The following is a 27,815-nucleotide window of genomic DNA, read 5'->3' as shown; positions in this document are numbered from 1 at the left end:
TTATCCCTTCCAACCCCACCAAACAGATTCCAGCCAACCAGGCGCCTCTGGTGGTAGTGTTGATGTTTTTGGGACTAATGTCACTGCTACCACCCCCCCAGCAGCTATCCCTCAGATTCTGCAGCCTGACTCTGTGCTTATTCTTGCTGCTCCTTCAGTTTCTCTTGCTATCTCATTCCCTCCCTCATCCTTCTTCATTCAGCTAAATATAAGAAAGACCCTTGCTGGGGCTCTCTTTCCCCCATCCCATCCTCAGGTTTTCCCTAGCAGAAGCTGAACAAAGAAAGGGTCTCCCTCCCCAGCAAGGAGAGCCAGGGGAAAGCACGCTGGTTGACAGGCACTACTAGCCTCTGTGCAGGCTTTTAGGCTCCTTCATCTTGATCCCTGCTGGGAGGTTCTACTGCAAATGGCTCTGGTTAGCAGAAGCTGCTGCTGCTAACTTTTAACAGGGCACGCTTGCTGCTAGATCTTATTTTATTTGCTTTTTGTCATGTCCCAGCAACTGTCAACACAGCTCTCTGGTTTGTGACTCTCACATGAGCGTTGGACCCTCTGGTTTAGCCCAGCAAGCTCCTTGAAAGACAGCCTATATTACATGAACTCAGCTTCCCAGAAACTGCTGTGATTGATAGATAGGCTCAGACAGCATCTCTCCTGTCTCTCCAGAAAAGAAATTGCTGGATCTTGGGACTTACTTCAACTGCCCTCACCAAATAATGAGTGCTAGACCCTATGCAGCTCAATAAAAAAAAATGTGCTTGTCTCCCATCTTCAATCAGTGCTAGTTTTCCTTCTAACTTTTTTGTCCTCTTCTCATAATGCTGCATGCTCCCTTGCCCTGTAATACTACCTGCTTTCTGTCTGTGCAAGATTCTCATAATCTGCTTGTAACATTACTTACCTGTGAGCTATGTTTCATCTCAATTTTCCAGCTGAACATAGATGGCAGAGGGAAACTTAACTCCTTACGTTTTTCAAACTGCTTCTTAGGAATGAGCACTGGTTACATATGCCTGTAGTCTGGAATTTTTTCCACAGGATGGGAGACAAGAGGAGATATATAAATGATAAGGGAAATGACTCACTCACTAGCAATTTAGGTTTGCTCTTCTTCCTCTTTTCCCATCCTGTATCCTCACATGTCCTGTTGTTGGGGTTGGGAGTTGGTGGTTTTAAAATTTACTGAGAAGTGGGTGGAAGAGTCTGTCCCTATAACTGGTGCCTTTCACTACTCTTCGCTTCCCTCTTTTCCGGTAGTCTGGAGTTCACCACAGAGTGGGAAAAGAGGATGTCTCTGAATGATTAGCAAGTAGTTTTCCCATATTAGATAGAATGGCATTCATCTAGCAGGTTTGCATAAACTAAAACAGTGGTCCCCAAACTATTCAGGGTTGCACCCCACCCCCCACCCCTGTCCCTGCACTCCCTCCCACTCAGAGCCAGGACTGGGGCCGCAATCAGGAGGTGGAAGGGATGTGGACAGGGTAATAGGGCCAAGGCTGAGGCCACAGCGGGAGGCACATCTGGGGCCAGAGTGAGGAGCAGAGCCTGGGCTGGGGCTGGGTGCAGGGACGAGGCCAGGAATGAAGCTGGGGGGGAGGGGAAGGCTGGGTGGCACTCTCTTCTTACACTCTGTGGGAGCTGGAAAGGGGCCTGCTGGGCCTAGGGTGACCAGAGAACAAGGGTGAAAAATCGAGACAGAGAGTGGGGGTAATTGGCATCTGTAGAAGACAAAGTTCCAACTATCAGGACTGTCCCTATATAATCGGGATATCTGGTCACCCTAGTTGTGCCTCCCTGGATGTTCTCCAAGCCCCGCTAGGGAAGCACGCCCCACAGTGTGGGGACCATGGCTGAACTAAAACATGAATAAGAGGGAAACCAGATGACAGTTCACTACATTTTATCTTAGCTTCTCTAAGAAATATGTTATTTTAGATGTCCTCTGTGGCCCTGCTTCTTGCAATGTTACACCTGGGATAAATCTTACAGGAATATTTCAGGCCAAAAGATGAATGTTTCTCAAAGCTATCACCATCTAAAAGTAAGGTTTTAGTAATAGAATTTATTTTTCAATCAATAGTCACTGCCACTCCAACCATAATCATCATGAATAAGTTAAACGAATGTAATGCAGCTTTGAACCTAATCAGATGACAGCACAGTCCCACACATTAATAAGCACAGTATTCCCATTCTCACTTAAGCAGTCATTTACAATGTTTACTCCATTAACAAACTATTCATGTACTAATTTATGCTGAGCCTGGGGAACTCTAATACTGTAGATCTGTAAAGAGCATTATTATCATAGACTCTTGCAGGAGAATATTATTCTGTCAGCTTCAGGCTTTAACATTAATTCCCCAAATTGCTTAATTTTTAATTAATTTCAAAAACTTGCAACCCATTTAAGAATTTTTCTTATTTAATAAGTGATAACATGCAAGAAACAGCCATATTGCTGCCCCCGGTCTGAACGCCATAATTACAGGAGACTAATGACCACAAGCCACGTGCTCTGAATTTGGCTCACATTGCACATTCTGGCACCCACGAAAGTCAGGTTAGTCTAGGAGTACATTGTTAAGAATATACAGTAAATGTTCTGAGGAAAGAGTGAAAGTTACTTTGCATTTTGAATAAATAAATGAACTTTGAACCCAAGTGAGCCCTAAAGGGTTCTGTTGTTTGAACCTGCCACTGAGTTCAGCGGTAAAGAACCATTACCCATGGAATAGGGACTAGAGTAATGCAATGAAGTCACTTACACATGGATAATTTTGTGTGGGTGAATAATCCCATTGATGCCAGTGGGATGACGTATCTATGTGAAGTTGCTCACATGCACAAATTGGTACAGTACTGAACTAAATATGGGCTTGGGAATTCCCAGTCCTACAGTAGTTGAGAAGCATTAGAGAAAAAGGATTGAGGGAAGTCTATCTTGTAGCAGCCTCGTAGCTGAGGGCGTGGTGGTGTCCAGATAGTGTTTCCATTCCACAACGGAGCAGCAATTGCATAGTCTGAGTCAGGGGGTGGTATGGAAAAAGCTATTCAAATTCTTGGGGAAAATGTCTTAATTCATATAGCAGAACACATAAACAATCCCTGGGACCTCCATCTGAAACCATACTAGAAGGGTATGGACATCTGAGACACCAAACAGACAACCTCTCCACTTCCCCTCACATGAAACCACTGTTTAAAGACTACTACATGATGAAAGACCCATTATCTGCATCTGACAACTCTCTGTCTTTACCTCCCCTTTACCACATTATGGTGCTACTTCTATTGAGATAGTGCATCAATTACATTTTAGTATTAGCCTGATGTTATCTGATTAAAATATGACCCTGTAGATCACTGTTGCTAACACTGTTATTTATGTAACTGCAACAAATCTTGTACAAAGCACGTCACGTAAGACTTCTATGGAAAAGTTATGATTTGCTGAAAATGATTATGCTATTTAAATGTATGTATCATTTTTGTATCTGAAGTTATGAATATTAACTCTATACCTGTATTTCAAATATTTGCTCCTATGGCAACACCAACAAGGTATTTAGCCAGCAAATTGAGAAGGAACTATTCAAGTTAAATGGCCCATCAAGGAACACTTAACTCACAATGGACCATGGAAGATGACCATCCACAGCTGATGGACTTTCATGTGAACATTCTAACTAGAGTATGAGTTCTACTATGACTAAGCAAAGCATGCATGGACATGTGACTCCAAACACCATCTTGTTACCTGTAATTTCCCACAAACTAGAACAATGGGCTTCCCTTCACTTGGCAGAACCTATAAAAGGCCATGGAAACATCTCCATTTTGCCTCTTTTCTGCTCAAACTTCTGGACTATGAACTTATACTAATGGGAGCACTCTAATCAAGGTTTAGTACTCTAGGTCTATATAAATAATATATGGAGATATACCTATCTCATAGAACTGGAAGGGACCTTGAAAGATCATCAAGTCCAGTCCCCTTCCTCCACTAGCAGGACCAAGTACTGTCCCCTGACAGTTTTTGACAGTCTAGGTTTACTTGGTCCTGCCTCAGCACAGGGGCTGGACTGGATGACTTCTTGAGGTCCCTTCCAGCCCTAAATTTCTATGGTTTGTTTAAAGCCTCACCTAAAGGGAAGGGTTTAGACAGAGTCTGTGAGAAAACACAATTAGCTTGCACAGGAGAGATCACCGTATCTTCTGACTGTGGCACTGAGTCTCCTATTTTTATTTTCCCAACCTACCACGGATGATAAACTAGCAGACCATTAAGTATACTGGATGCTTACATACAAGTGACAATAATTGTTCATGAATTTTGCCTGATTCCAGCTGACCTTTAAAAGTTAATCATTAAAATCTGCCATTGCTGAAAGCTCTATTGTTTGTTTGCAACTCTTTCATTGGAGGTGCTCTCAACACAACATTTTATGACTGTTTGTAAACCATCCTACAAACATTTTGCCCAATGTGACATAATGTGAGAGGCCAACAGTGGCATTAATAATGCATGGTTATACACATGTATACACACACAATCCTTCCCTAAATTTAATAAACTTTTCTTCTCAGTATGACATAAGACTGCGGATAAGAATAATCCTTCAAATATCCTTTACATTGTGTATAGTAAAATATGCACTAATTATTTATACTTTTGTCTGAAACTTGCATGCTGCTCATTAACACTTGCAATCTCTAAGTAAAAGGGTAAATACTAACTATATGAAATGAAATGTACCCTTATCATAGTGAAATGACTAAATGGTCATGCGTTAATGACCCTCTCCTTTGCTCTGCATGGATCATCCAGCAAATGACAGTTGCTGTGCTCAGGTTTACACTTATGCCTAGTACATTTTATAGGAAAAAAGCTTTGTCTTTAGCCCTTTGTTTCATGGTTTTGCTGCCAGTCATACTGTTTGATGTTTTCCACACTCCCACCTTCTTGCTGTTATTTTGATAGTTTAAAGTCTCCCAGGAGATTTTGTATTTGTGCCTTGAAATATGTGGGCTTGTTCATAAATCCTGTGTTTGCAAAAGTGTTTTTCGAATACAACTATTTAATTTGAGGCACCTCTCACTTTGGTATCTAAAAGCAGCTCCACTTGACATGATGGAGACCTAAAGTATCTTGAGACTAGTGCTACAAGTCTTTCAGGTTTTGGATAATGTCAGCGATGGGCCATGGACACCGTATGTCCTGGCACTGTACATAATGTGAGATTTTATTGAGACCCATATGCAGACTTTCTTTATGCCCTTTACTCAATATCATAAAAGGATGATTCAGGTCACCCTGCTGAAGCAAAATCTCACATTCAGAGCACTACCACTATGCTACAGACTGTAATTTCCTCCACTCATTGTTTCTAGTTAACAGTCACAAACTGAGTAGTTGGATTTATCCCCACTATGGGGAGTCCGGTCATAATGTAAAACAGCAGGAAAAGACCCATTGCACATAAAAATCTAGAACAATATTCCACAGGTTCAAGGCTTTATATAAAACAAATTGAATGCAAGAGCATCCTTCACTATCCTCTTAAGCCTGCCATCTGGGCAAACTAAAAATAAAGCAGCAGCTTAAGGAGAGGTTTTAGAAAATGCAGTCTATAAATACATTGATAAAGATTTGCTAGACTCTTAAAACAACTCTGATATACTAACTAACCCTCCTAGCTACGCATTGTGGATTGCATCTTCATCAGTCTCTTTGTATATATGGTTAAAGCATTACCTACAGTACCTTTTTAAATTAAAAAGACACCCTTGCTAGAGTCTTCACACTGGCCAAGAGCTCTCTCTGAAATATCTGGAGAGTTTAATTGCTATCAAACTAGCAGGAAGGGACAGGACTACTCAGTCTTATTTAGAACATTTTATCTGATGGATGGGAGTGTCAGAGGGCTCCCTGAAGGCATCAAGATTGCCTGCAGTTAAGAGGAGAGAATCCTCAGGCACAAGTTGTGACAAGCTCTTCAGATCTACTGTACACAAAATAACTATTTCTGCCAGCTGAAACATCTAACCTGAAATCTTGTATGCACTGGGTTAACTATTTCACAGCAATATGCAGGGATTCCCACCACATTGCTTCACCATATTCAGAAAGGACTGGGAAAGAAAATACACAGCGCAACAGATGATCACAGCTCCTGCTGTACAAATGCAAGTGCATTTATCAGGGATGTTTCACATTCTTTGACTATTTCTCCACCTCCCACATAACTGCCCTTCAGATTATGTTCTTCTCATCACTGCTACTAAGTGTTCTACAGACATAGGGAAGAGGAAAGTCTAAATGTTTTATGGAGCATTTTTATTACACATTCAATCATACTGTAAATAAACAGAAATATTGACATTTAAAAGATTTAATAACCAAATGTTTGAATACTGCATACAGCTATTTAATGCTAGCAGGGCACCTTCTACTGGAGGTAGACATCAATTGAACCTCATACTTTGCCTATGAATTAAGCATTATTCTATTCATTTTACAGAGTGGGTAATTGGGAGCAAAGAGGAGTTAAAGAACTTACCTAAAGTCATACAGTGAATCAATGACAGAGCTAGTGAGAGAACCCAATTGTCCTGTTTCCTGCTCCTGTAAGTTACCTGCTAGGGTAACTGTTACAGTTGGATAGTTCTTACAAGAGTATTGTTGCAGATTGCTCATGAGTGCAAGTACCGGTACTCCTCATGAACAAGAATCAACTATCTTGCTATTCTAAGGCCTGAAAATACCTTGAAGGCAGCAATAACATGGGCACACAGCATCTGTGGGTGCTAACAGAATATAAATATTCAATGGAAAAAAGCACACATTAAAAAAAAAAAAAAAAAGTACTGCAAAACTCTGCTGCACCATTACATGCATAACCAATATAGACTTCTTCTAAGACGCTGCTTATCCAAGATATGAGCTAGTTAGCAAGACCACAGATTTCTTGTAGGAAATGCTCATATTTATGTATGAAAAGTGTTGCCTATTCTAAGATACTAGTCTAAGTGGGAAGCCATTAAATTAACAAATTAGGTATAGTCTCAGCTCCCCTATGGAGGGAGTTACATGAGTGAGTTCTGTACTCTAGATCAGGAGACATAGCAGCATCACAGTACTTATTTTTAATAGTCATATGCCTAAAACAGGTTATATACACATCACATGTAAAACTATAAGTTTCTGCAGAGGACAATTTAATCTTTGCCTTCAGGGCTTTTCCCTCCATAGTTGGCCCCTTATTTACTTTCATTTAAAGGGGAAAATTACTTCATGCAAATTACTAGCCTTTTTAGAAGTCTTGGAGGATACCAGCCAAATGGCAGTCTAGTCAAAATTTCCATAACAAAGTTAGAAGTATGGTAGTTTTAGATGCTATACCTGTCCCCAAGTCTCCCTGACAGTTTTTAAATTTGAAATTTATATTTTTAGTTTTAAAAAGGTAATTCCTGAGTAGATTGTGAAAAACTTACACAAAAGGGAAAACTGACTGCACAGGGAAAGCCCTAAAACTAAACTATTCAAAAGCGCTGTCAAATGCATGAAACAAAACAATGAAAATTTAGAGAATATTTTTTCAGTTACAATGATCTTAGGTGTCTTTTACCATTCAGATTGAAAAAAAAAAAAAAACCAAAAATCAAGCTGAGGCACAATTTAAACTGATAGCATCCCTTTAACATAATCTCCCCAATTTCCTGCTAGATGGATCCTTCTTTATCTTCCTTTGACTAACAATTTGTCACTTCTTAGAGGGCATAAGCCAAACACTTGGCTTTCTTCTTTATGTATTGTTACTTCCTACTTTATCAATTCTACCACTGTTGAAAGAGTGTTGATCAATTGGCATGAAAGGCCTCTGCTGGAGGTGTGCCTACCTACACAGCAGCACACAATTATTGCCATCATGTGTGCTGGAGCTTTTAGAACGAACATAGACTAAAGGCTGCAGACACTGTTTCTGTTCTATACATAACTGGAGCCTACCTGGTCTGGCTCCATGCCCAACTGCTGTCTCAGTTTCTTCTCTTCTCTCACCTTCAGCACAGTTCAGTTGCTGAGGTAATTTAGCTTCCCAGCCAGTTCAGACCCTTCCAGAGTACTAAAGTCCAAACAAACACAAAAACCAGTCTTCTATCAGCCTTAAGCTGGACACAGCCATGTTTTCTGAGGGTGTGTCTCCTTTTCTACCACTGCCCTGACTCTGGGTGCAGCTCTAGCCCCTCCTGGGCTCTGCTCAGTCTCTTTATCCTCCCCTTCTTGGCAGGGGTCATTGCCTCATCTTGCTTAGTAGAAAGGTAGCAACAACCAACTGCTCATTCCTCTCCTTAATGCCTTGGAGTCACTGTACCCCCTCACAGGGTGGCACCATAAGGGAAACCCACACCCATTCTCTTCTATGGCTTCCCAGCCTTATAAACCCTACACAACTGGGCTTTCTGTCCCTGTTGCCTTTCCAGGGCCTCTTCCTGTACTCCTAGCTCCGCTCCTACGCATTATAGAATGCTGACTCAGAATGCTGACTCACAGGGCTTCTTTGCTTGTAGTCATTCTGTTTTTGCTCTCTGAGAGCCACAGACTGCTCTTGTTTTTCCAAGCAGGCCAGCTCTTAGCCACTGCATTCCCTCCACCCCCAGTGAATTCATTTCCTCTACCCCTGGAGGTAAGCTACTCTGGCACAGGTGCTACTCAGCTCTAACCCCTTTAAAGGGCCAGTCATCCTGTGACTATTATATGTTCACTGATATAAAAATTAACCCTTGACACTGCAAGCCTAGATTTCCAACCATGAATCAGCTGTTATTGAATGTTTGAAGTAATTGTCATGTATATTTATTCTTAAATGCTGCTTATGTGTCTGTCCAAATTATTTTAAAGGCAAGAGTGCTTAAATTAATATATCTGCTATATGCAGAGGCCCCTATATTGGGCAAGTTCCCAGCTGCAGCATCCCATTGCCCCCTCCCCTAAATGTGCAACAGAATTTAAGATAAAGTGGTAGGAGCTTAATTTTTCTTTGAGTTACACAAAAAAAAAAACCAACCCATTTGAAGTATGAACTAAATGTAAAGCAATGGAGTGTTACCTTCCTGCATCTGCAGAGATCCACAAGCTCTGAAATATGTACCCGACTCATTCATCTCAAGGGGATGTTAGTGCCAAACCCTAGTAGCACTTAACAAGGATCTCTTTCCAGTTATGATCATTTTTGCAACAACACGCACCTAGCATACTTCCTCATTTTCAGGTGATCAAGGACTGAGTGAAGGGAAGAGCAGTGGGGCACCTAGTTAGTAGCCAGTGAAGGGTTAAGTGAGGCGGGAAACTTGGAATTCAAGTTGCTCCCCAGAATTTTATGTCACCTATGATTCTGTCCCCATGAGGGAAGGGGAAAAAATGGAGAACATGTATCTTGTCCCCCAGTACCAGAAGGCTCCCAAGCCACCCATCATTTCCACCCAGATGCCAGAAGGCCTGACTGTGTCCTTGGACAGCTACAACCTACTCCCATCCAGCTTCTTCCAAGGTGGTTTCTACAACACAGATATGCAACTTGCTTTAGCTTTGTATCAAAATATAGTGAAGAAGCTAATGCTTTGGGACCTTGAATAGCAGGGCTATGAAGATAAAGTTTTATGACATGCAGCAGCTGGTTTTCTTAGGAGTCAGTTATGTACATCTTTTTTCTCCCCACAAAAACCACAGCTAAGAGTCAAATTTTCAAAGACCTCAATATCCTGCAGCTCCAGTTGCACCTCTCATTCTCTGTGGGAGCTGTGGCATCCTGCATATGTTTGTTTTGGGCAGGGGTAGTCAGCTCACTTCACTGAGGTGCTTAAATGAGAGCTACACTCTTTTTTAAACTCTGGCCCATAACCCCTTTATTTAAAATCTAAATGTTTCCATATGGGGGCAGGAACAGGAGGCTAGCCAGTGGATGTGTGTGTTAGGGAGTGTTCAGAAAGTTCAGCAGGGCGCTGCTGGAACACTCATTCAGAAAGGTACCTATCACTGCAATAACTGGGCACTACATAGCAGTGTCCACTGGAAGTAATCATTATTCATGGTGTTAAGAATCTGATTGACCTGCAAACAGATATGGTAAAGGTGACCAGATGAGTGAACAATGAGAATCTCATAACTGAAACCTCAACATTCTTGATACATCAGCTTTAAAATACAAAAAGTATCCCATCAAAATGGTTCAAAAAGTTTATTTGGATATTTAATTTACAAAAAATCATATCTCCTATGTGGTGTTCTATGCAAAATTGGATAAAATAAACTGTATATAAAACCCAACCCAATCTATTAATGCAATACGACAAAAATGAAACCACGGAAGAGGAAAAAAATATATAGTCATATGACATACATGACATTAATTAAAGATTGTCCCAACCATCCAAGACTTGGTTTCAACATGATACCTTCTTCCTAGATACATTGTGCCATTTTATACAAAGATATTCTGTACTCCATTGTTCCAAATGTACCAGTTCCACCCTGCCATTCTCATTTTGATCAGAAGGTGGATACAGACAGTATACACATTTAACATATGCATTATTAGCTGGAACTTACTATCTTTGGTAGGGGCACTAACTTTTGTGGTGAAGTAAACCAATTTCTAAAAGTGACAAGAACTTCAATTTCTATTTTGGCAAAAAACAGGACTAACCCCTTTGTTAAGGAGAAATGTTACTGGCAGTTTCAGCTGAACGTATAAAGAGGATAGTTGTCTTTGTGTGGATCAGAAGTGGAGACTATCTGAAATGGTTTTATGCTATTTGTATTAACATTTCTTCACTGAACTATGGTTATAACTGTCTTACTGAACTGCAAGCCTACCTGTTTCATTGTATGAACAAAAATGCATCGTGTGTACCAATATAATATAGCAACATTGTACTTCCTTTTAATCTTTAAGGCAGAGAGACTGTTACTGTAGGTAGTGGGGTACTGGTTTGGATGCCAGTTTGAGGTTCCTTGAACAGACCATGTATGTCCTTGGGGGAGTCAACACTGAAATTTTGCAAGCACTTTTGTAGCAACTTTAAAAGGGTTTTCTGGGAGAGGGGAGAGAATGAAGCGATTAGCAAGAGCTAGCGCTAAGATGTCCATAGGGGAAAAGACAAAAGCAGTAGCACCAGAAAGTCCATAAAAGAGCCAAGAGACCTCACTTTAAAATGAAATAATGAATAACTGGACTCTTTCCTTCATAGCATCAATACATATCTAACCATTGGCCAATATTCAAAGTTAGGTAGTTGTCATTAACTGTAACTCTGAAGTCCTTCTCTTCCCTTATCCATACACTATATATGGAAATACAAGTGTTCTCCTACTCATGTGGAAATGCAAATTACCTACATAGCCATGATCTTTAGCTGACAACATTTACTGGAAGACTAACTAGACTTAATCACTAGGTAATTCTGTTCACTTACAGGTATGAGTGAAACATGCATTCTTATGACAGGCAGCTAATTGTCCTTGAAATGGCATTTAATGACATTCACTAATTTGGCAAAGAATGAAGGAAAAACATTTCAAAATGCATAAAAACCATTACCAGGGGCCTTGGTGAGGAACATAAGAGTTACAATATATTAGCGAATTCTGTGGCATAAACATTTTAAAAAGCATCAGCAAAGTATTAAATATAAAAGCAGTATGTATATATCCCTCCATCCTCAAAAAAGCATCATAATTTGTAGTGTATTAAATCAGGTTTAATGACTATGGCATTAAGGCATAATCGGTTGACAATATTCTTTATTGTCTCAGCTCAACATAATTGGCTGGGAAGAGCCCATATCTGCCTTTGCACACTCCCCTCCACCAGCCGTCATCAATCATTTCTATGTTCGTGATGATGTCATCTGGATCGAAGGAAATCTCATCATCCCCCGCTGAGAAAAGAGTGGAAGAGGCAATGTGTTTAGTACTCTCACATGAAGTTCTACTGTCGTCAGCTTTTTCCTAGGTAATGGTATTTTTAGTAGCATTAAGTGATTAAAAAGGGAGTTATTCACAGAGGAACCTTAGTAATGTTAGCTACCGTCCTCTCTCCAATGTGCCAAACAAAGATGTTTAAACCAGGATAGAAAAATGTGATAATCAAAAGAGTTCTCTGAGCAACAGACTCCCTCTTACTTGTTTTACAGTGGCAGCTTTCACTCTAAAAGGAGAACGTTCAATTCTTATCCATTACACGTTGGGTATGCTGTTAATCTTGTATAGTGACTGCTACCCATCACACCAAGGAAAACTTTCTATAACCATAATATTCATGTTACTCTTCGGCCCTGGCGGTCACTTAATATCTAACTGCTAGAGCTGGGCTTGATGTATTCTGGGTGGGGATATATATTACACTAATGTTACACTAGACAAAGTTATTCATAGCTTACAAAATTAGAGAACAAGACCTGCGCTTACCAGCCTGATAATCGTAAAGGGCAATGGCCGTAATTCCAAGTTCATTTTCATATTCATCATAAGTATTTTCTTCTAAAGAGTGTTAGAAAGGACAGACATATTAGAGGACTAAAACCACACTATGTACAGATAGAGCCCTCATTTATGAAACTGTAATCTGGCACTCTTCGTCCACACCTCCATTGTAATTTGGACACAGATTGAAGTAAGGAAACAAACTAGCCAACTATGTCAGTGTGCACCCAGAAGAGGCACAATTTTGGAAATATTGGTTTCGATTGGTTTCTTAGATATTTTTACAACAAATTAGAAATTGAGGTGGATGGGGAGGTTGTTATAGAAAGGAGCATGTTATAGAAAGGAGTAGAAATGAAGACCCATTGCTTTAGTTCAGGAAAAAGTCTATAAAATGTCAATAGATCCAGGGATACACTTTGAAGAGAAAATTTCATTCTCACATGGCCATGGAGGCTGGGGCGGGGGAAGAGACAGGCAGCTTTGAATTAGTTTATGAACAAATTTTGAGAAAAACAAATAAATACTTTTACAAGATGAAAAAAGTACCATCTCTCTCTCTCTCTCTCTCTCTCTCTCTCACACACACACACACACACACACGACATGAAAAAACAAGAACACATCCTTCCTATCTCTACTCCCCCATGAGCAGATTTAGCTTTCTAGGCTGAACGTCCCAGACTGCAAAGGTTAAAAGATGCATCTGTTGCTTAATTTTAAAGGCAATTATTTGTTAATAGGATTTTCAAGATGGCTGGCCAGCACTGGCTAAAATAAGCTTTTATTTGAAGTTCACCTTTGTCATTTTTTTCAAAGCTAACTTGTGTTACATGACATAAATAGAAGCAAGTGGATGGTTCTCTCTAAGCTTCAGCTAAAAGCAGTCATTAGTTTGCATTATAGTTAGTTCAACATTAAACCATGAATCTTGTTTATTTTCAGCATTGGAAATAAGGCCCAGTCATTATAAAGGCAGGTCAGTGTTCTGCTTTGCCATATTGCCCCTTTAATTTGATGTCAGCACATTTAAATTAAAAATTAAAATGTTAACAACTTAGATTATATGTTGCTGCCCAAACCAGTGACAGGGACATATCAGTACAATTATTCACTGAATCACTACCTACCATTTGAAGGTACCAACTCAGAAATAAGAGCACTCTACCTGCTTGATAAACGTCTCCTGCCCCTGCCACTTCATAGACTGTCTCTGGGTCATATTCTGACTCCCGCTGACTGACTGCTTCTTGGTAGTCTGACTCTTCAGCTTTGTAACTGGATTCTGGCTCATGTACAGCTGAATATATTGTATTGGAATTCTTGTAGGTTGCATCTGACTCATATGAAGCTGCATCCTAGAAAAACAAAGGTGAAACTTGTCAGGGTCACATAAGCAGCCCTTCAAGCATGACATCAATAGTACAGAAGAGAAGTTCCTAGGTACTGCATTCAGCACTAGAACTCAAACTAGCGAAACCATTTCCTTTGAAAACGGCAATATTCAATACTATCAGACAACAATATGTACACGTGAAGGATTGTCTTGAGGTCACCCTTAGTAGGATTAGAATTCAACAGAACAGAACAGCTATTATACAGATATTAAGTTAGTCTGCCATCACTGTTAAGATTCCAGGAACTACTGACACGATAACTTTAAATCTCTAGATACCACTACAACAAGTGCATTACAACTAAACAGACATGTGTCTAATGTCAATAGGTCCATTGTGTAAATATTGTAATATTGCTAATAAATGGTGGTTTATGATATAAGACAAGTATATTGCTCACACTTAGACACTTTTTTGCTTATTGCATTTATATTTTTCTTATTTACAATGAAAACAATCACATTTTAATACCAGGAAGAATAAATCTCTCTTACTTTATTTCAATTTCACCCTTTAAGGCTGAACTCTAACATTAATTGTTGCAAGAACTCCATTTCCCACATTAACCCCTTATTAATATTTCAGTAAGAGAGAAAAATCTTACAGATACAAGGCTACCTATACATCCCCTTATATGTACACATCTAGCTATAAAAACCAAATGCCATGACCCATTAAATAGAACTTCCTACAAGAAGGCAGCAGCTTACCACTTTACTGCACATCATTACTTCACAGCAAAGTCACAAAAAATCAATCATCCACAAATATAAAGCCTCTTCACTACTGAAATGTGTGGGACAAGCTATTCAAGATACTAATTGTGATTTTAACCAACCTCATAAACTGGGCTTGAGGGCAGCTTCTCGTCAGCTGGCAGTGGGGTGGGAGATGGAGGTGGAGTTTGTTCTTTGGCTTTAGCTTGTTCCTTTATCAAAAAGAAAAGTGATTAAATTCAGGATAACTTTGAACAGTGTTTGACTCTAGGATAGTGACCAAGAAGCAGTGTGGGTGCAATGACCAGCGTTCTCTTAAACTAACTCTAGAAGGCCTGGTGACAAAGGTTGTTTTTTTTACTTGAAAACACAGCATCTAACTAATTGCATAATTAAACCTGCATGTTTTGTTTAAACTGACCATAAGGTGTGTGAATAAATTGGGTGGATTAGAAGAGAGCGTAATTTATGTATGTTATGTGTAGAATGTAAAGCAAGCACCTGATTCTGCTCTTTGGAATATTTGCATAGCATCTGTAGGTTATCTGTATCCAGAATTTTAAATCCATGAACCGGGCTTCAAATTGTACTTTAATTCAAGCGTAGGGAACTTGATACCACATGTTCTACTTACAAAACTGAAATGTCATTTTTGATGAGAAACAAATTTTTAAGCTTTTCCTGGCATGTTAAACAACTGACAAGGCAACAGGCTTTGAATAGCTAGGACAGAATTAAATTCACAGTGCTGTGGCCTGAACTTCCACAAGGTTTCCACATGGTGTACATAAAAGCAACACTACCACTACATTCTGCTATATAGTGTGCGACAATTTGGTGCTTCACACAGTCCACTGCATGCTGATTGCACCTGAATCAGGGGCAATGTTTCAGCCAAAAGGATGTGTGAATCTTTGGGGTTAATTTTGGAGCGAGGTAGGATATTAAAATAAGGAAGATTAATATTACCATGATTTTAAAAGGTTATAAAAGTTAGGCATTGCCAGTTAGTATTTGCCTCTTTAGCTGCAATACTCAGGAGTAACTGCTTGTGCCATTTAGCACCAGAAATTAACACATCTGCCTTGTGTTTAATTCTTCTCACTAATGTAACAGACATTTGCAGGAGCAAGCAGTACTTTGAGAATAGAAGTATGTGCTCTTTGCAGGGACACAGCCAATATCTTTTCTTTTTACGGCTCCCTTATGATAAAAACAGGGCATTTTTCACAATAAAAAAAAGGAAGGGTAAGGATAGGGAGATACTGTGTTTTTCAATTCTTTAGAAAAAATTAGGAATATCAAGCCCAGACTTCCCTGTAAGACGTTCTGTAGAAATCCCAGTCCACAGCTGTACGGCTTACACAGAAATCTTTGCTCCTCATTGTTTGTCAAGAGGCTGAGTTAAACAAGTGTAACCAACACACAAGGACAAGAGTCTTGAACACTGGCCCAGCTTGAAGAACTCAACTCACTGGTGCTACGCTCTTATGAAAATCTGCCCCAGTGTGAACAAGTCTCCTCTTTCTTTGCAATTGCTCAGGTTTTCGTATCTTGGAGAGTTTTCTCAGAGAGTTCTATAGCAATAGGAAATTCAAGACCTGAAATTTATGATGTATAGATGAACAAGCAAGCAGAAAAAAAGTTGAGAAAAGTTAGAGATGTTCTTTATGCATTACTAAGAAGCAAAATAATGTTTTACCATTCACCTTTAAGTTCTGTAATTATTATTTTATATGTAATATTTTGTAGATTTAGATAGACTTCCTCCAATGTAGCCCAAAAGAGAGGTTTCACAGATTCCTAGTCCTAGATCTGCCATTGACTGTGATTTTTGGTAAGCTATTTAAACTGAGTGCCTCAGTTTCCTTACCTCTAGAAATGAAGTGGAGACATTGATATTGATCCACCTTCGAAAAAGGCTTTATATTCTTTGGATGAAAAGCACTGAAAAAGTGCCAAATATTATACTACAGAGAATTTCACTTATTTTACACTTGTAGCAATTTAATGTTTAAAGATAACATTAGATACTTTCAACCTAAGATAGCAGCCTCAAATGTTTAAGTACAGTCTGAGTCATGCATTCTTTAAAATGGCTACATGTTTCTCAGACTGTAGTTTAGATGCCAACCGTGTAATTGCTTTTCCACATAACATATAAGATGCTTAAAATATGGTCTTTCCAAGCAGCCCAGAGCTGGGTTTCTGCCACCATAAACTGCTCTACATGAAGCTTGGATTAGAAAACAACTTCTAGCATTTGAGACTAACAATCGTTAGACGTTGGCTAATTCAACAGAGCATTTAAAGAAAAGCTCCCTGAACATCAATCATCCTAACTAGAAGTAAAATGAGCATCAGAGGGAAAACAAAACAAATCGCATGTGACCAACAAAAGCAGTGAGGAAATTAGCTGAAACAGTCGAGAAGGAGAGGAGAGATCACCCTCTGACTGGAGACACAGGAGTGGGAGAATTCGCATTCATGCCCTACAAAACCTATACTGCAAAAATCAGTTGTTCAATTGTAAATTAACAAGCCCATCTGTTATTACGGATTTGACTATATGTACACTAGTTGTATGTTGCTTTGCTTAGACACAGCTTGGGTTATGTAACAATCAGTGAATTTATTTTGTGGTCTTTTAAATCTCTCTTCCACACAGAGAACGTAACACACCAATTTTTAGATGTTTTAAATCTATGCAGTGCTGGACTGACCACCTTGAAGGCAGATGACCTCAGTACATGGGAAACGTGCAAGGTTCCCTCAGCCTAACTTACAATACCCACACAGAAGAGATGGTAGTTCATTTTCTACACTCAGTCAATCCTTGGTGTCTGTTGAAATAGCTAACAAGGATGATTATTTGGGTAACATGGCGCCTTATCCTCTAAGAGAGGAGAATGAGATCACTAATTTATTTCCCAGGAATGGCAACTACCAACCTTGCCTGGATTTCAGACAGTGACCTAGATGTGAAAAAACACTTATTGCTAACACTCAAATCATCCAGTCCTATTAATAGGGGAGAGTCATAACTACTCAGCTGTGTGTCTGGAGGTGCAGTTTGGTAGAAAGGGGCCCTGGCCCCCAGGTGAAGTGCTAGCACCAGGATACTTAAATGTCCAAGTCTAGCAAGAGAAAGAAAAGAGCATGTTTTCTAGAGCATATACCCTTCTCTCCTACTCCACACTTAGAAACCATCAGAGTTTGCTCAGAAAGGCTCTGAATCTCACTGACTTCTAGTTTCCTTTTCGCCTCCTCCTGTTCTCGTTTCTCCTGGGCCATTCTTTGTGCTCTCTCAGCTTCTGCTTTCCTTCTGTCTTCTTGTTCCTTTTCCTTGGCTAGGTTTTCAAAGTTAGCTCGGATGTTGCTTGTTTTACTATTCACTGTAACATTACAAATATTAAAAAAAAAAAATTCAACATCAAAATGAAAACCAGACAAAAGTGTTCTACTTGCACAGAATCTCTGCAAGGTGCCATACTGGAGTCAGCTTACAGCCAGATTTCATAGTGGAGGGAAACACACTTCATGGGGGCTCCCCACCCCCACAAGCTCCCTTTGTGTCATCCTCCCCTATTGATGGGAATCCCTGCAAGTCCCCATACCCTTACCTCATGGCAGGGGTTCTGTGTCCCCCAGGTTTCACTCCCTCATACCATTGGATCCCATTCCTCTCTCCCCCACAATAGCAGTGGCTCAGTGTCCTGCCAGGTCACTTATCTCAAGCAGCTCCAGGGTGGCAGTGGTGCGCAGCATGGCTAAGGCAGGCTCCCTGCCTGTCCTGGCCCCATGCCGCTCCCGGAAGTAGCTAGCATGTCCGGCAGTGGCTCCTGGGTGCCCCAAAGCTCCTATTGGCCGTGGTTCCCTGTTCCTGGCCAATGGGAGCTGCGGCGGGGGGGGGCGGTGCCTGCAGGCGAGGGCAGCACACGGAGCCCTCTGATCCCTGACTCACCCAGGGGTCGCAGGGATGTGGTGCCAGCCACTTCCAGGACTGGCACTGACCCAGGGCAGGCAGAAAGCCTGCCATAGCCACGCTGTGCCACGGGGCTGGCAATCCCGCAGGCCGGACTGAAAGCCCTGATGGGCCAGATCCAGCCCGCGGGATGTAGTTTGCCCTCCCCTGATGTAGGTAGTAGCAAGGGGCACTAAAGATTCCTGGGATGTGGCATTCCAAAAAGTTACTGCATTACAGACAAATGTCACTGAGTTGAGTGTAGAGCCTCATATCTTTTGGCCAATGAATACACATTCACTGTTGTAGCAACATCCTTATGGTATAAATTCAAAGAGTTTTTGAGAGCTGAAGTGCAATTCATTTCCTGGGCACCCCAAACATATGCTAACAATGCTTTAAAAAAAAAAAAAAAAAAAGGCAGATTTCAATAAAGAAATCTGACACAGTAGTAGCATCGGTATTACAGCTTTAAGAGATATGTTTACATCTAAGTATCATTTCTTAAGATTCTTTAAGCTCAGTTACTACAAGCCCTTCTTCTGCAACAACTTGGTGCAGCACCTAGCTTTTTGTCATACTTCAAAGTCTTGACAGACAGGGAGGGAGGAAGATACAGACCAGACATGGTATCTCAGCAGCTACATTGCCAATACTCAAAATACATCTTAATCACACTCTTCTGCCCCTTCTTCTCCCTCTCCTAACATGTGAAGGAAAAGAAATATTCCCTGTTCCACCTTCTTACAGTCCATGAGAGAAACATAAAAAAAAGAGATTCTGTAATTAAGAATGTAATCTTACCAGCTTCTACGGGCTTGGTCTTCTGATAAGTTGATGATAGTTTCTCAATATCTTCAAAAGTCGATGCATTCTACCAGTAATGAGAAAGTATCATCAACTACTACACAAAGCAGCACCAGTTGTCTCATCACATGCTCATTCAGTAAATAAGGCAGCACACACCTGCATGATCTTCTGCTGCAACATTCTAAATCAGGACTCCTACCTCCAAGGGCACAGGGTTGTTTGTTTTTTTTTGTTTTTTTTTTTAAAGCCCACTACATTTTTGGGCCTAAAACATGAAAAAGGGAATGAATTCTTTCAATACATCAGACTATTTAGAATTAACCTTCATTCAGAGACATGTCACACTAGATTCCTATTAACAATAATTTTATTACTGATTAATCTCATTTATATATTGATGAGTCATAAAAGTAGGAGACAAGGAAATTGGCTGAATGCTTGTTGTTCTCAGTTCAAAATAACCTTTTTGTATAACAGAAGGGTTTCTACCAAGATAAAAACATCCAGCCTAAAACATAAAAAATAACTAAAGCAAACCCTAAACGGAGAGGTAGTTTTGAGATAGGTGTTTAAATCAAGCAATAAAAATAACTAAATAAATGAAAGAGTTCCCTTGGTTAAAGATTTCCTGATATTTTGAATCATGGGTAAAATAATACACTGATACAGTAGAAGAGTTTGAAGCTTTGATACTTCTGTAAGTTAACAGATAGGTTTATTTAGGGTAGTAAATGAGTCTGTACACAGACCATCATCCTTTAAACTTGTGAAATAAAGCATTATTTTTTGAAGTTTAATCACAATTACATCTTTGATAAAAGATTAAAGTTAGAATTGTGCATTCTGATGAAATTCTCATGCAGGGGTGTATTAGACAGAGCTACTTTTAGTTTGTGGAGTGGGTAAGTGACTATTCAAACAGTTCGGTGTGCTACTTACTGCAGCAGGATGATGAAACATAGCAACATCCCCTTAAATTATAAATGGACAAATGAGGCAAACATGGAGGCAACTACTTTTAATTAGTTGAGAGGACATTCACAAGGTGTAAGATGAGGTACGGTCTGGTGGTTAGAAGAGAAGACTGGTCAGCTAGATTTCAGGGTTATATTTCTTAATTCTGCTCCTCCCTGTGTGGGACTTTTGCTATCACTTAAGGTCTGTGTTTTAATTTCCCCCCTGTGTATAACGGGGATAATAATCAGCTTAGTAAAATGCTTTGAGATTCTCAGATGAAAGGTGCTATATACTATAAAGAACTGGAGAGGAGAATTCCCCAAGCAGGATACAAATATAGAGATCAGAGCACTACAGCTCCAGCCTCACTAATAATGGTGGAATTTTAAACCAATAGCCAGACTATTGAATTCATGATAATTTCAAAACAACTTACTTTATCCATTCGATCCTTCTGTACCCCATACTTTCCACCAAACCCTTTTGAATAATCTAAAAAACAGGATAAAAAGGTCACAGGCAGTAGGCAGGTTTAATCTTTTCCCTTTAAGGTCTGTTAAATGCAAATGGCCATTTCAAAAAGCAGCTACATGCAGAATTCCAAAGATAGCAGCCAAAGAAAATGCAACTTGTTTTTTATACAAATCAGGATATATATAAATATATCTATCTACAGAAGCCTCTTCATATACCAGCAGGCAAGAAAGATGTCGTGAGCGATGTGCATGCTTTTCACATTCTTTCAGTGAAAGTTAAGATAATGATTGCTATACCAAGCAAAAAAATAAGAGATGGCCCCTCATAATGCACCACTTCTAGAGCACAGCCTTTCACAGTACTAATTGTTACTTCCTGTAGTATAAGTCATATTACCCCAGCTATTTTCCTTTGTTCAGAGTAGTGTGCTGTCAAGTTTGCAGTGACACTTGTCAGGGCACAAGTGTCACTTAAATACTCTTTAATTGCATGGCATTCATGGAATTGATCAAGTAAAGACACACAGCTGCCAAATTCATTTTTTCTCCTATTTTGGTATTGACCTCAGGTTCATGCAAAATTAAGATAGGTGTTCCATGTATCTGCAGTGGGACTATATAACGTAGTTATCTTATTGCCTTATTTTAATAATGAGCAGTTACCATGTAAATGAAGAGTACTTGAAGGTCTGTGCCTTGGAAAACTGACTTACAACTGCTTCCTTTGCTCCCATTCCCAAAACATAAGGTCCACTAATGAGGGACTTTGTGTGCGTATTTAAACTCCTAGTAAAGCTATCCTAGACTTCAAATGTTTGGAACTAGATCATGACAGTATGTAAAATATTGGCTGCTGTTAGAAATAGTGTCTTTAGTGTGTATTGTCAATCAGAATAAATGCATGGCTTTATCAATCAACTTTATACATTACAATTACACTATTCTGATTTAGGGTTTCCAAAAAAACTCTACACTATCAGACTTCTCACTTTAAGATGTCAGCCGAAAACTAGAATTTATAGTTCAGGTATGAACTACCTCACAATGAATAAAGGCAGCTTTATAACATGCTATAATTTACTACTATTTCAACTAAGGCAAAGGTTTACACTTGGACTTTTAAGCTGGTGTGATTTAATGCTGGTGTAGGGCCATGAACTAAATATTGGAAATCTGTTTCTATTTTATTAGATGCAGCATTTGGAATTTTATGAACCCATATCCTTAATATAGACTTGTTATGAGATCACATTTAACAGCTCATTTTAAGGAAATAGCCTGATGTTGATAGATAACATGGGATAGAAATTTAAGAGAATGTCTTCTTTAGATTACTTATGGCACACATCAGTCTTTTTACATGACTATTTAAGTCTGTGTTAGAAGTGGCTGCACTAAGAAAGTTACAACTGGAGACTGTGCCTTGTTGAGACTCATGCTTGGCTAGTGTCTCCTTGTATTCAAACCCCACAGCAGATGGGTCCTGCCTCTCTGTTTGAACACCGAATTTCCCTCCAAAACCACTCTTATAATCTGAAAAAGCCACATGTAATAAGGGAGGGGAAAAGGAACAGATAAGTTTAGTTAGAAACATTCAAAAGACATAACCATCAGCAACAGTTCTGATGAATCAGGAGTACTTTTAGAAGAATCTGAACACTCATTTTTAAATGTATATTCAGAATGTGAACAATTTCACTTGGGATTAGGAAGAGGCCAGTTCCACTTAATATTAACAGGAATATATAGCTATATTTTGCAGCTCTTTCTATACTGCAGACAATACTTCTCTGCACAACTGTTTATACTGTATACATGCACTCAGATATTAAAATATGTTCATGATCAGATTATGTCTGTATTCACATCTACTCAAAAGATAAATATAATGTGAGTAGGACAATATTTAGGAGCAAATTAAGTTTATTTCACAGATGCCATCACCATTTGTACTTTATAGCCCTGCCTTGAAAGAAATACAGATCAGGAGGAAAAATTCCTAAAGTTACTCCTATTTGGCATTATCAAAAATAAGGAATATTCTTGCTACTGCTCTGAAGGAAAAAAAAGTCTGTGTTCAGAACTATATTCCATTCATTGATAGCTGTTCTGGCACAGCCATTTTGATATAAGGTGCTAAGATGAGGGCACAGATCATCCCTTCTCACAGGAAGCTGCAAAGGGAAAAGACTGAGATCCCCTTTCAGCATGGGGGCAGCACGGACTGGTCCACTGTGGAAAAGACTATGGCTGCAGACCTCTCCATCTTCATGGAGGCCATGAAAATCTGGGTGAGAAGGAAGAAGTCAGTATTGCTGATGCTGAGTTTCTACCTCCTGCAGTTGTGGGTATACCAGGGCTGGGTGGAGAGGGGAGACAGGGCAAGGAAGAGGAAAATAGTTTGAGTACAGTGAGCAGGATTTGTCCTGGCATATGAACTGGCAGTTTACATAAGATAGGAGTCATTTCTGACAGGCTGGCTTCCAAAATTTTACTGAAAAAAGAAAAAAAAAACAAAAAACCAAGAATCCAATCTAAGTGCAGATTCATAAGGCTATTCCAATATATCTCCTGGACCTCTGAGTCAATATTTTCAGTGGCTCTCAATAGTCAAAAGTCATGATTTGTTAAATGGATTGTAAAGACATTCCACCAACTGCAACACAGTAACATTTCAAACATGGAGAAGCAACTACAACGTTAGCTACTATGAAGTAGTTTTACCAGAGCTGCAGAGAAAATAAACTATAAAATGAACCAGAAGCATGTTAAAAGTGTAGTTAAGAAGCTGAACTCAAACATACCTTTCTGGGATTCGTGCAGTTGCACTTTCTCCTGATGATCCCAGCCAAGTGCACATTTGTCCTGTCTGTCTGTCTGTACACCAAACTTGCCTCCAAATCCTTTCACATAATCTATGTACATAAAATTCCACAAGCCATTAGTGCGATTGTTACAGATAACATTTTGAACAAAATAATGATATTACAGATGGGACAGTTTATCCCCAAGTATTTCATTAATAGTACTCAATTATTTTCATGGTCCATTTCCCCCTGCCAAGTCACCTCCCCAGTGGGGAAGGGGAAGCACAGCAATCCAAAAAACTAATATAAGAGAGAAAGTGAAGAACAGCCCACCCCCACAGTACTCTGATTTATACTGTAATAAGTGTCTCAACATTCACAGAATAGCTAGATGGCAGGTAAGAGAAGGACAATTCTGATGCATGCGGAACATCTCCTCTCCACTACCAAAAATCCATATTATGATATTGTTCTTTATCCAGATGTTATTATTATTGCTGTTTATTATTTGTATTATAGTTATAAAGGCCACAGTCATGCAATCTGATCTGCATCTGAAGACCATCATGTCCTACTGACTTCTGTGAAACTCCACACAGGTATCAAAGTCCTCCCATATGGATCGGATTGCAAGATTGGGGATGGATTTTGCAATTACATACTTTCTAGTTTTTAAAAAGTCTCACTGGCAAGAATGCTGATATTTTACCAGTATACTTCCCAGCTTGAGGTTCTCACCCTTACTTAGACTCAACCCATGAATACTTTAATTTAATAAAGTTTAATAAAAACCTTTCTGTGATTCGTGCTTTTCTGTTTTGCCTTGATATTCAAAGCCAACTGCACTTTTGTCCACTTTGTCCTTGTCAACCCCATATTTACCACCAAAGCCTCTGGAATAATCTGGAGTCAGGAGTAAACAGAATTTTATTTACAAATGTACAGTAATAAGACACTGTTAAGACAAGACTGCTTCAACCATAGCCACTTGTTTTAAATTATGTAATAGAAGAATACTGACATCCCTGGCTAATCTAGATCCAGGATATTAAGTCTTAAATTCTTCAGAACGTATCACCTAACGTTTTCCCCTTAAGCAGGAGAAAATAAAACAGCAGTGTCAAAGCTAGCCAAAGCACTGAACGATGTGAGCAATTTTAATCTTTCAAAGAGTTCAGTTATAACTAGGCATTGAAACAGTGAAATTACAATGGAATTCTAAGGCTACATCAAGAGCAGTATGGTTGCCATTTTTTTAAAAAAAGCTTTGTTACTTCAAGTAATAATGTGATGCAAATATATTATTTAGCACTGGTCAGAAAATGGGAAGATTTTGAGAAAAACTGTCCCTTTGCTGAAAAAATTTTAAACTTTTTCTTTTTGTAAACAATTTTTTGACCGGCTATAACAACACTATATTAACTCTGGAAATCCCTAAGAATTACTGACATATTAGTAAAATTTACATTTTAACTATCAGGTGATTTTGTCAGAAATACCTCACTGCTGTATGTGAGGATTTAAGGTTTTTATATTAGATTGGTCAAAAAATTTCAAAAGTTGCGAGAAGTTTTTTTCTGCAAAAAGTTTGTTGACCAGCTCTGGTTACAATGTAATTGAAACTTGACCTCCACTTGGAATCCTTGGGTTCATTAAACTAAAGTGTATGGTTTAAAGTTCTCCTTCCAGAAAAAAAAGTTTTCAGTAACCTTTACGACTTATCTAGTGTACATAATGATACAAAATATCTATCAATATTTACCAAAATGAAATATTTTACAAGACTGTTCCTGGTAAATGCACCTGCACCACATCAAAAATAGAACAAGAAACATGCATGTCGACTAACCTTTCTGAGATTCATGCTTCTCTGTTTTACCCTGGTAATCGAAGCCCACTGCACTCTTGTCTACTCTGTCGGCCTGCACTCCATATTTACCACCAAAACCACTTGAGTAATCTGAGTCCACAGAACAAATCACAATCAAATACATGAACTCACCATGTGTCATAGTCAATGTTGCAATGCAGAAATCCAGAATAATATCTGTTTGAAAATAACTAACTAGCCCACAAAATAAATCTTACAAACACAACAAGCAGAATTTAGCATAGTACTACGGCTCATGATGTCACAAGTATGTGTCAATGTTCTCTATTTGTAAATCTGGATGGTGTTAAAACTTCTGCCTAAGGTAATTTTGTGTTTTGAGTTTAGTCTGCCCTTTCATTTATAGTTGTCCAAAACACAGGAACCATTTACTCCATTAATATTAACCATATTAACACCCCTTGCCCCCCCACAAGAGATTAAATGCAAAGCTATACTCTTATTTTGCTTTCTAGCAAGTTTTAAGCATTAGTATGATCTTACCCCTCCACTTCCTGTCATATAGGCAGGAGAGGGCTTAGAGTGAAGATCATCATTGCAAGGAGAGGGAAGGGGCACAGAATAAAAAGGCTCTGCTATGCCCCATTCTCCACTACCATATAGTCCTTCTGGGAACTGACATAAGTTAAAACTGCCCCTGGGGGTTATCTTCACCAGGGCCAGGTGGCTGAAATCTAGGGAGCAGTGACCTCTCCCAGACAGCCCCACTCATCCCCCAGACTCTCTAGAGAGCCCATTCTAAAATATTTTGGGGGTGAGGAACAAAGGACAAGTCAGACCCTTAAAAACAAACAGAGCATTTCATTTCATTAAGGCCAAGCGAGTAGTCTTTGAGTCCACTTACTACAAAAGAGTAGTAAATTATTTTGGACGCAAAATAATTGGATAGCTGACAATGCAGGTTGAGGCTCCATTGTGCTAGGCACCTTACAAATAGTGTTTCCTCAACAGTTTTATATACAAGCTATTGTAGTAGAGTCTTACAACAAGCAGCTAATACTGATAACAGTTATTTATTTACATACACACATTCACCTCAACACTTTACCTTTTTGAGAGGCATGTTTCTCTGTTTTCCCCTGGTATTCAAAACCCACGGCAGACTGTAGGAGAAATAATACAGTAATAAGCATTCCTAAAAAAAAGTCAGACTTAGTTACACAAAATAGTGTACTTCAGCAGAAAAATACGTGGCATAAAAGAAATTAGAGCTTAGTGATGCTCTAAGCCTCTTGGTTCTGGAACATAAGTGTCTGTTTAGATTTCCGGGCCAATATCCTCAAAACATTAAGAGAGGAACAGATCCATTAAGCTATCTTTCTCAGCTACTGCCAAAGTAGATTGTTCCCTGCAGTACATTAGCGTCTTGTCAGGTTTAGTGACTCAGTACACTGGAGATTCCACCACTTCCAGCAGGAGGTTATTTTACCAGTATTAGGTTCACTTCTTCTGGGGTACCTGGCATTGGCCACTGTTGGTAGACAGGATACTGGGGTGGATGGACCTTGGTCTGACCCAGTATGGCCGTTCTTATGTTCAGTCTGGGAAAGTTTCCCTACCTTGATAGTCAGCCAAGTGGTTCAGTCTGCTAGGCACCCCAAACCATGCTAAATTCTCTCCCTACCTGGTGTTTATCTTTCTGGTCACATAAACATATGTAGCTTGGCTAACTGACATGTTTTAAAATCTTTTTTTTTCAAATCGGGCCATCCTTCAACTTAATTGTGGGGGAAGGATTTTTGTTTCTTAAGAAAGTATTAATCCATAACCAAAGCCAATTTACTGATATGCACAAAGTGCAGTGCTAAAAATGAATGACAGTGATGTTTACACCTAGCAGTAGCAGCTTTTAGCATGATAAAACCAATACCCTATGTAAACTGATGAACACAACTGCTGTACGTAACTGCAATGCTGTAGGAAATTACTTACCTGGTCAACTCTATCCATTTGTACTCCAAACTTGCCTCCAAAACCTCTTACTGAGTCCACTTGGGAGCAGTGTTTAGAAAGCTTAGATTGATATTCATGGCCAACAGCTGACTGAAAGAAGTTAGAAATCCAAAAATGGATTACTGCATCTAACAAAAATGATAACACACTATACACTGCTACCTTGATAGAACACCACCCAATATAACACAAATTTGGCTATAACGCAGTAAAGCAGTGCTCCAGGGAGGTGGGGCTGTGCACTCTGGTGGATCAAAGCAAGTTCAATATAACACGGTTTCACCTGTAACATGGTAAGATTTTTTGGCTCCTAAGGACAGCGTTATATCAAGGTAGAGGTGTACTTAATAAGTCTAA

The 27,815-nt window shown here is 39.4% G+C and overlaps 1 protein-coding gene across 5 annotated transcripts in view; it reads right to left on the bottom strand.

Moving 5' to 3' along the window:
* Positions 1 to 10,226: 10,226 nt before the first annotated feature.
* Positions 10,227 to 27,815, bottom strand: part of CTTN (cortactin) — a 43,257-nt gene continuing 25,668 nt past the window's right edge. For 2 of the 5 annotated variants that reach the window (XM_075065244.1, XM_075065243.1), the window contains exons 5-17: positions 27,438 to 27,548; positions 26,554 to 26,608; positions 25,464 to 25,574; positions 24,407 to 24,517; positions 23,612 to 23,722; positions 22,230 to 22,340; positions 20,768 to 20,823; positions 19,369 to 19,438; positions 17,847 to 17,995; positions 14,723 to 14,812; positions 13,656 to 13,845; positions 12,473 to 12,544; positions 11,790 to 11,943 (exon numbers count right to left, since the gene is read on the bottom strand). In XM_075065244.1, coding sequence (XP_074921345.1) covers positions 11,807 to 11,943; positions 12,473 to 12,544; positions 13,656 to 13,845; positions 14,723 to 14,812; positions 17,847 to 17,995; positions 19,369 to 19,438; positions 20,768 to 20,823; positions 22,230 to 22,340; positions 23,612 to 23,722; positions 24,407 to 24,517; positions 25,464 to 25,574; positions 26,554 to 26,608; positions 27,438 to 27,548 — 1,374 coding nt within the window. In that variant the 3' untranslated portion in view covers positions 11,790 to 11,806. Of the gene's footprint in view, positions 11,944 to 12,472; positions 12,545 to 13,655; positions 13,846 to 14,722; positions 14,813 to 17,846; positions 17,996 to 19,368; positions 19,439 to 20,767; positions 20,824 to 22,229; positions 22,341 to 23,611; positions 23,723 to 24,406; positions 24,518 to 25,463; positions 25,575 to 26,553; positions 26,609 to 27,437; positions 27,549 to 27,815 lie in introns of all 5 variants that reach the window. The other 3 variants (XM_075065245.1, XM_075065246.1, XM_075065247.1) reach the window with 2 other exon arrangements.

This window comes from Chelonoidis abingdonii, chromosome 4, assembly GCF_003597395.2.
Source record: "Chelonoidis abingdonii isolate Lonesome George chromosome 4, CheloAbing_2.0, whole genome shotgun sequence".
Lineage (NCBI taxonomy): Eukaryota > Metazoa > Chordata > Testudines > Testudinidae > Chelonoidis > Chelonoidis abingdonii.
The sequence above is the reverse complement of the archived record's forward strand: the minus strand, read 5'-3'. Positions and strand labels throughout refer to the sequence as shown.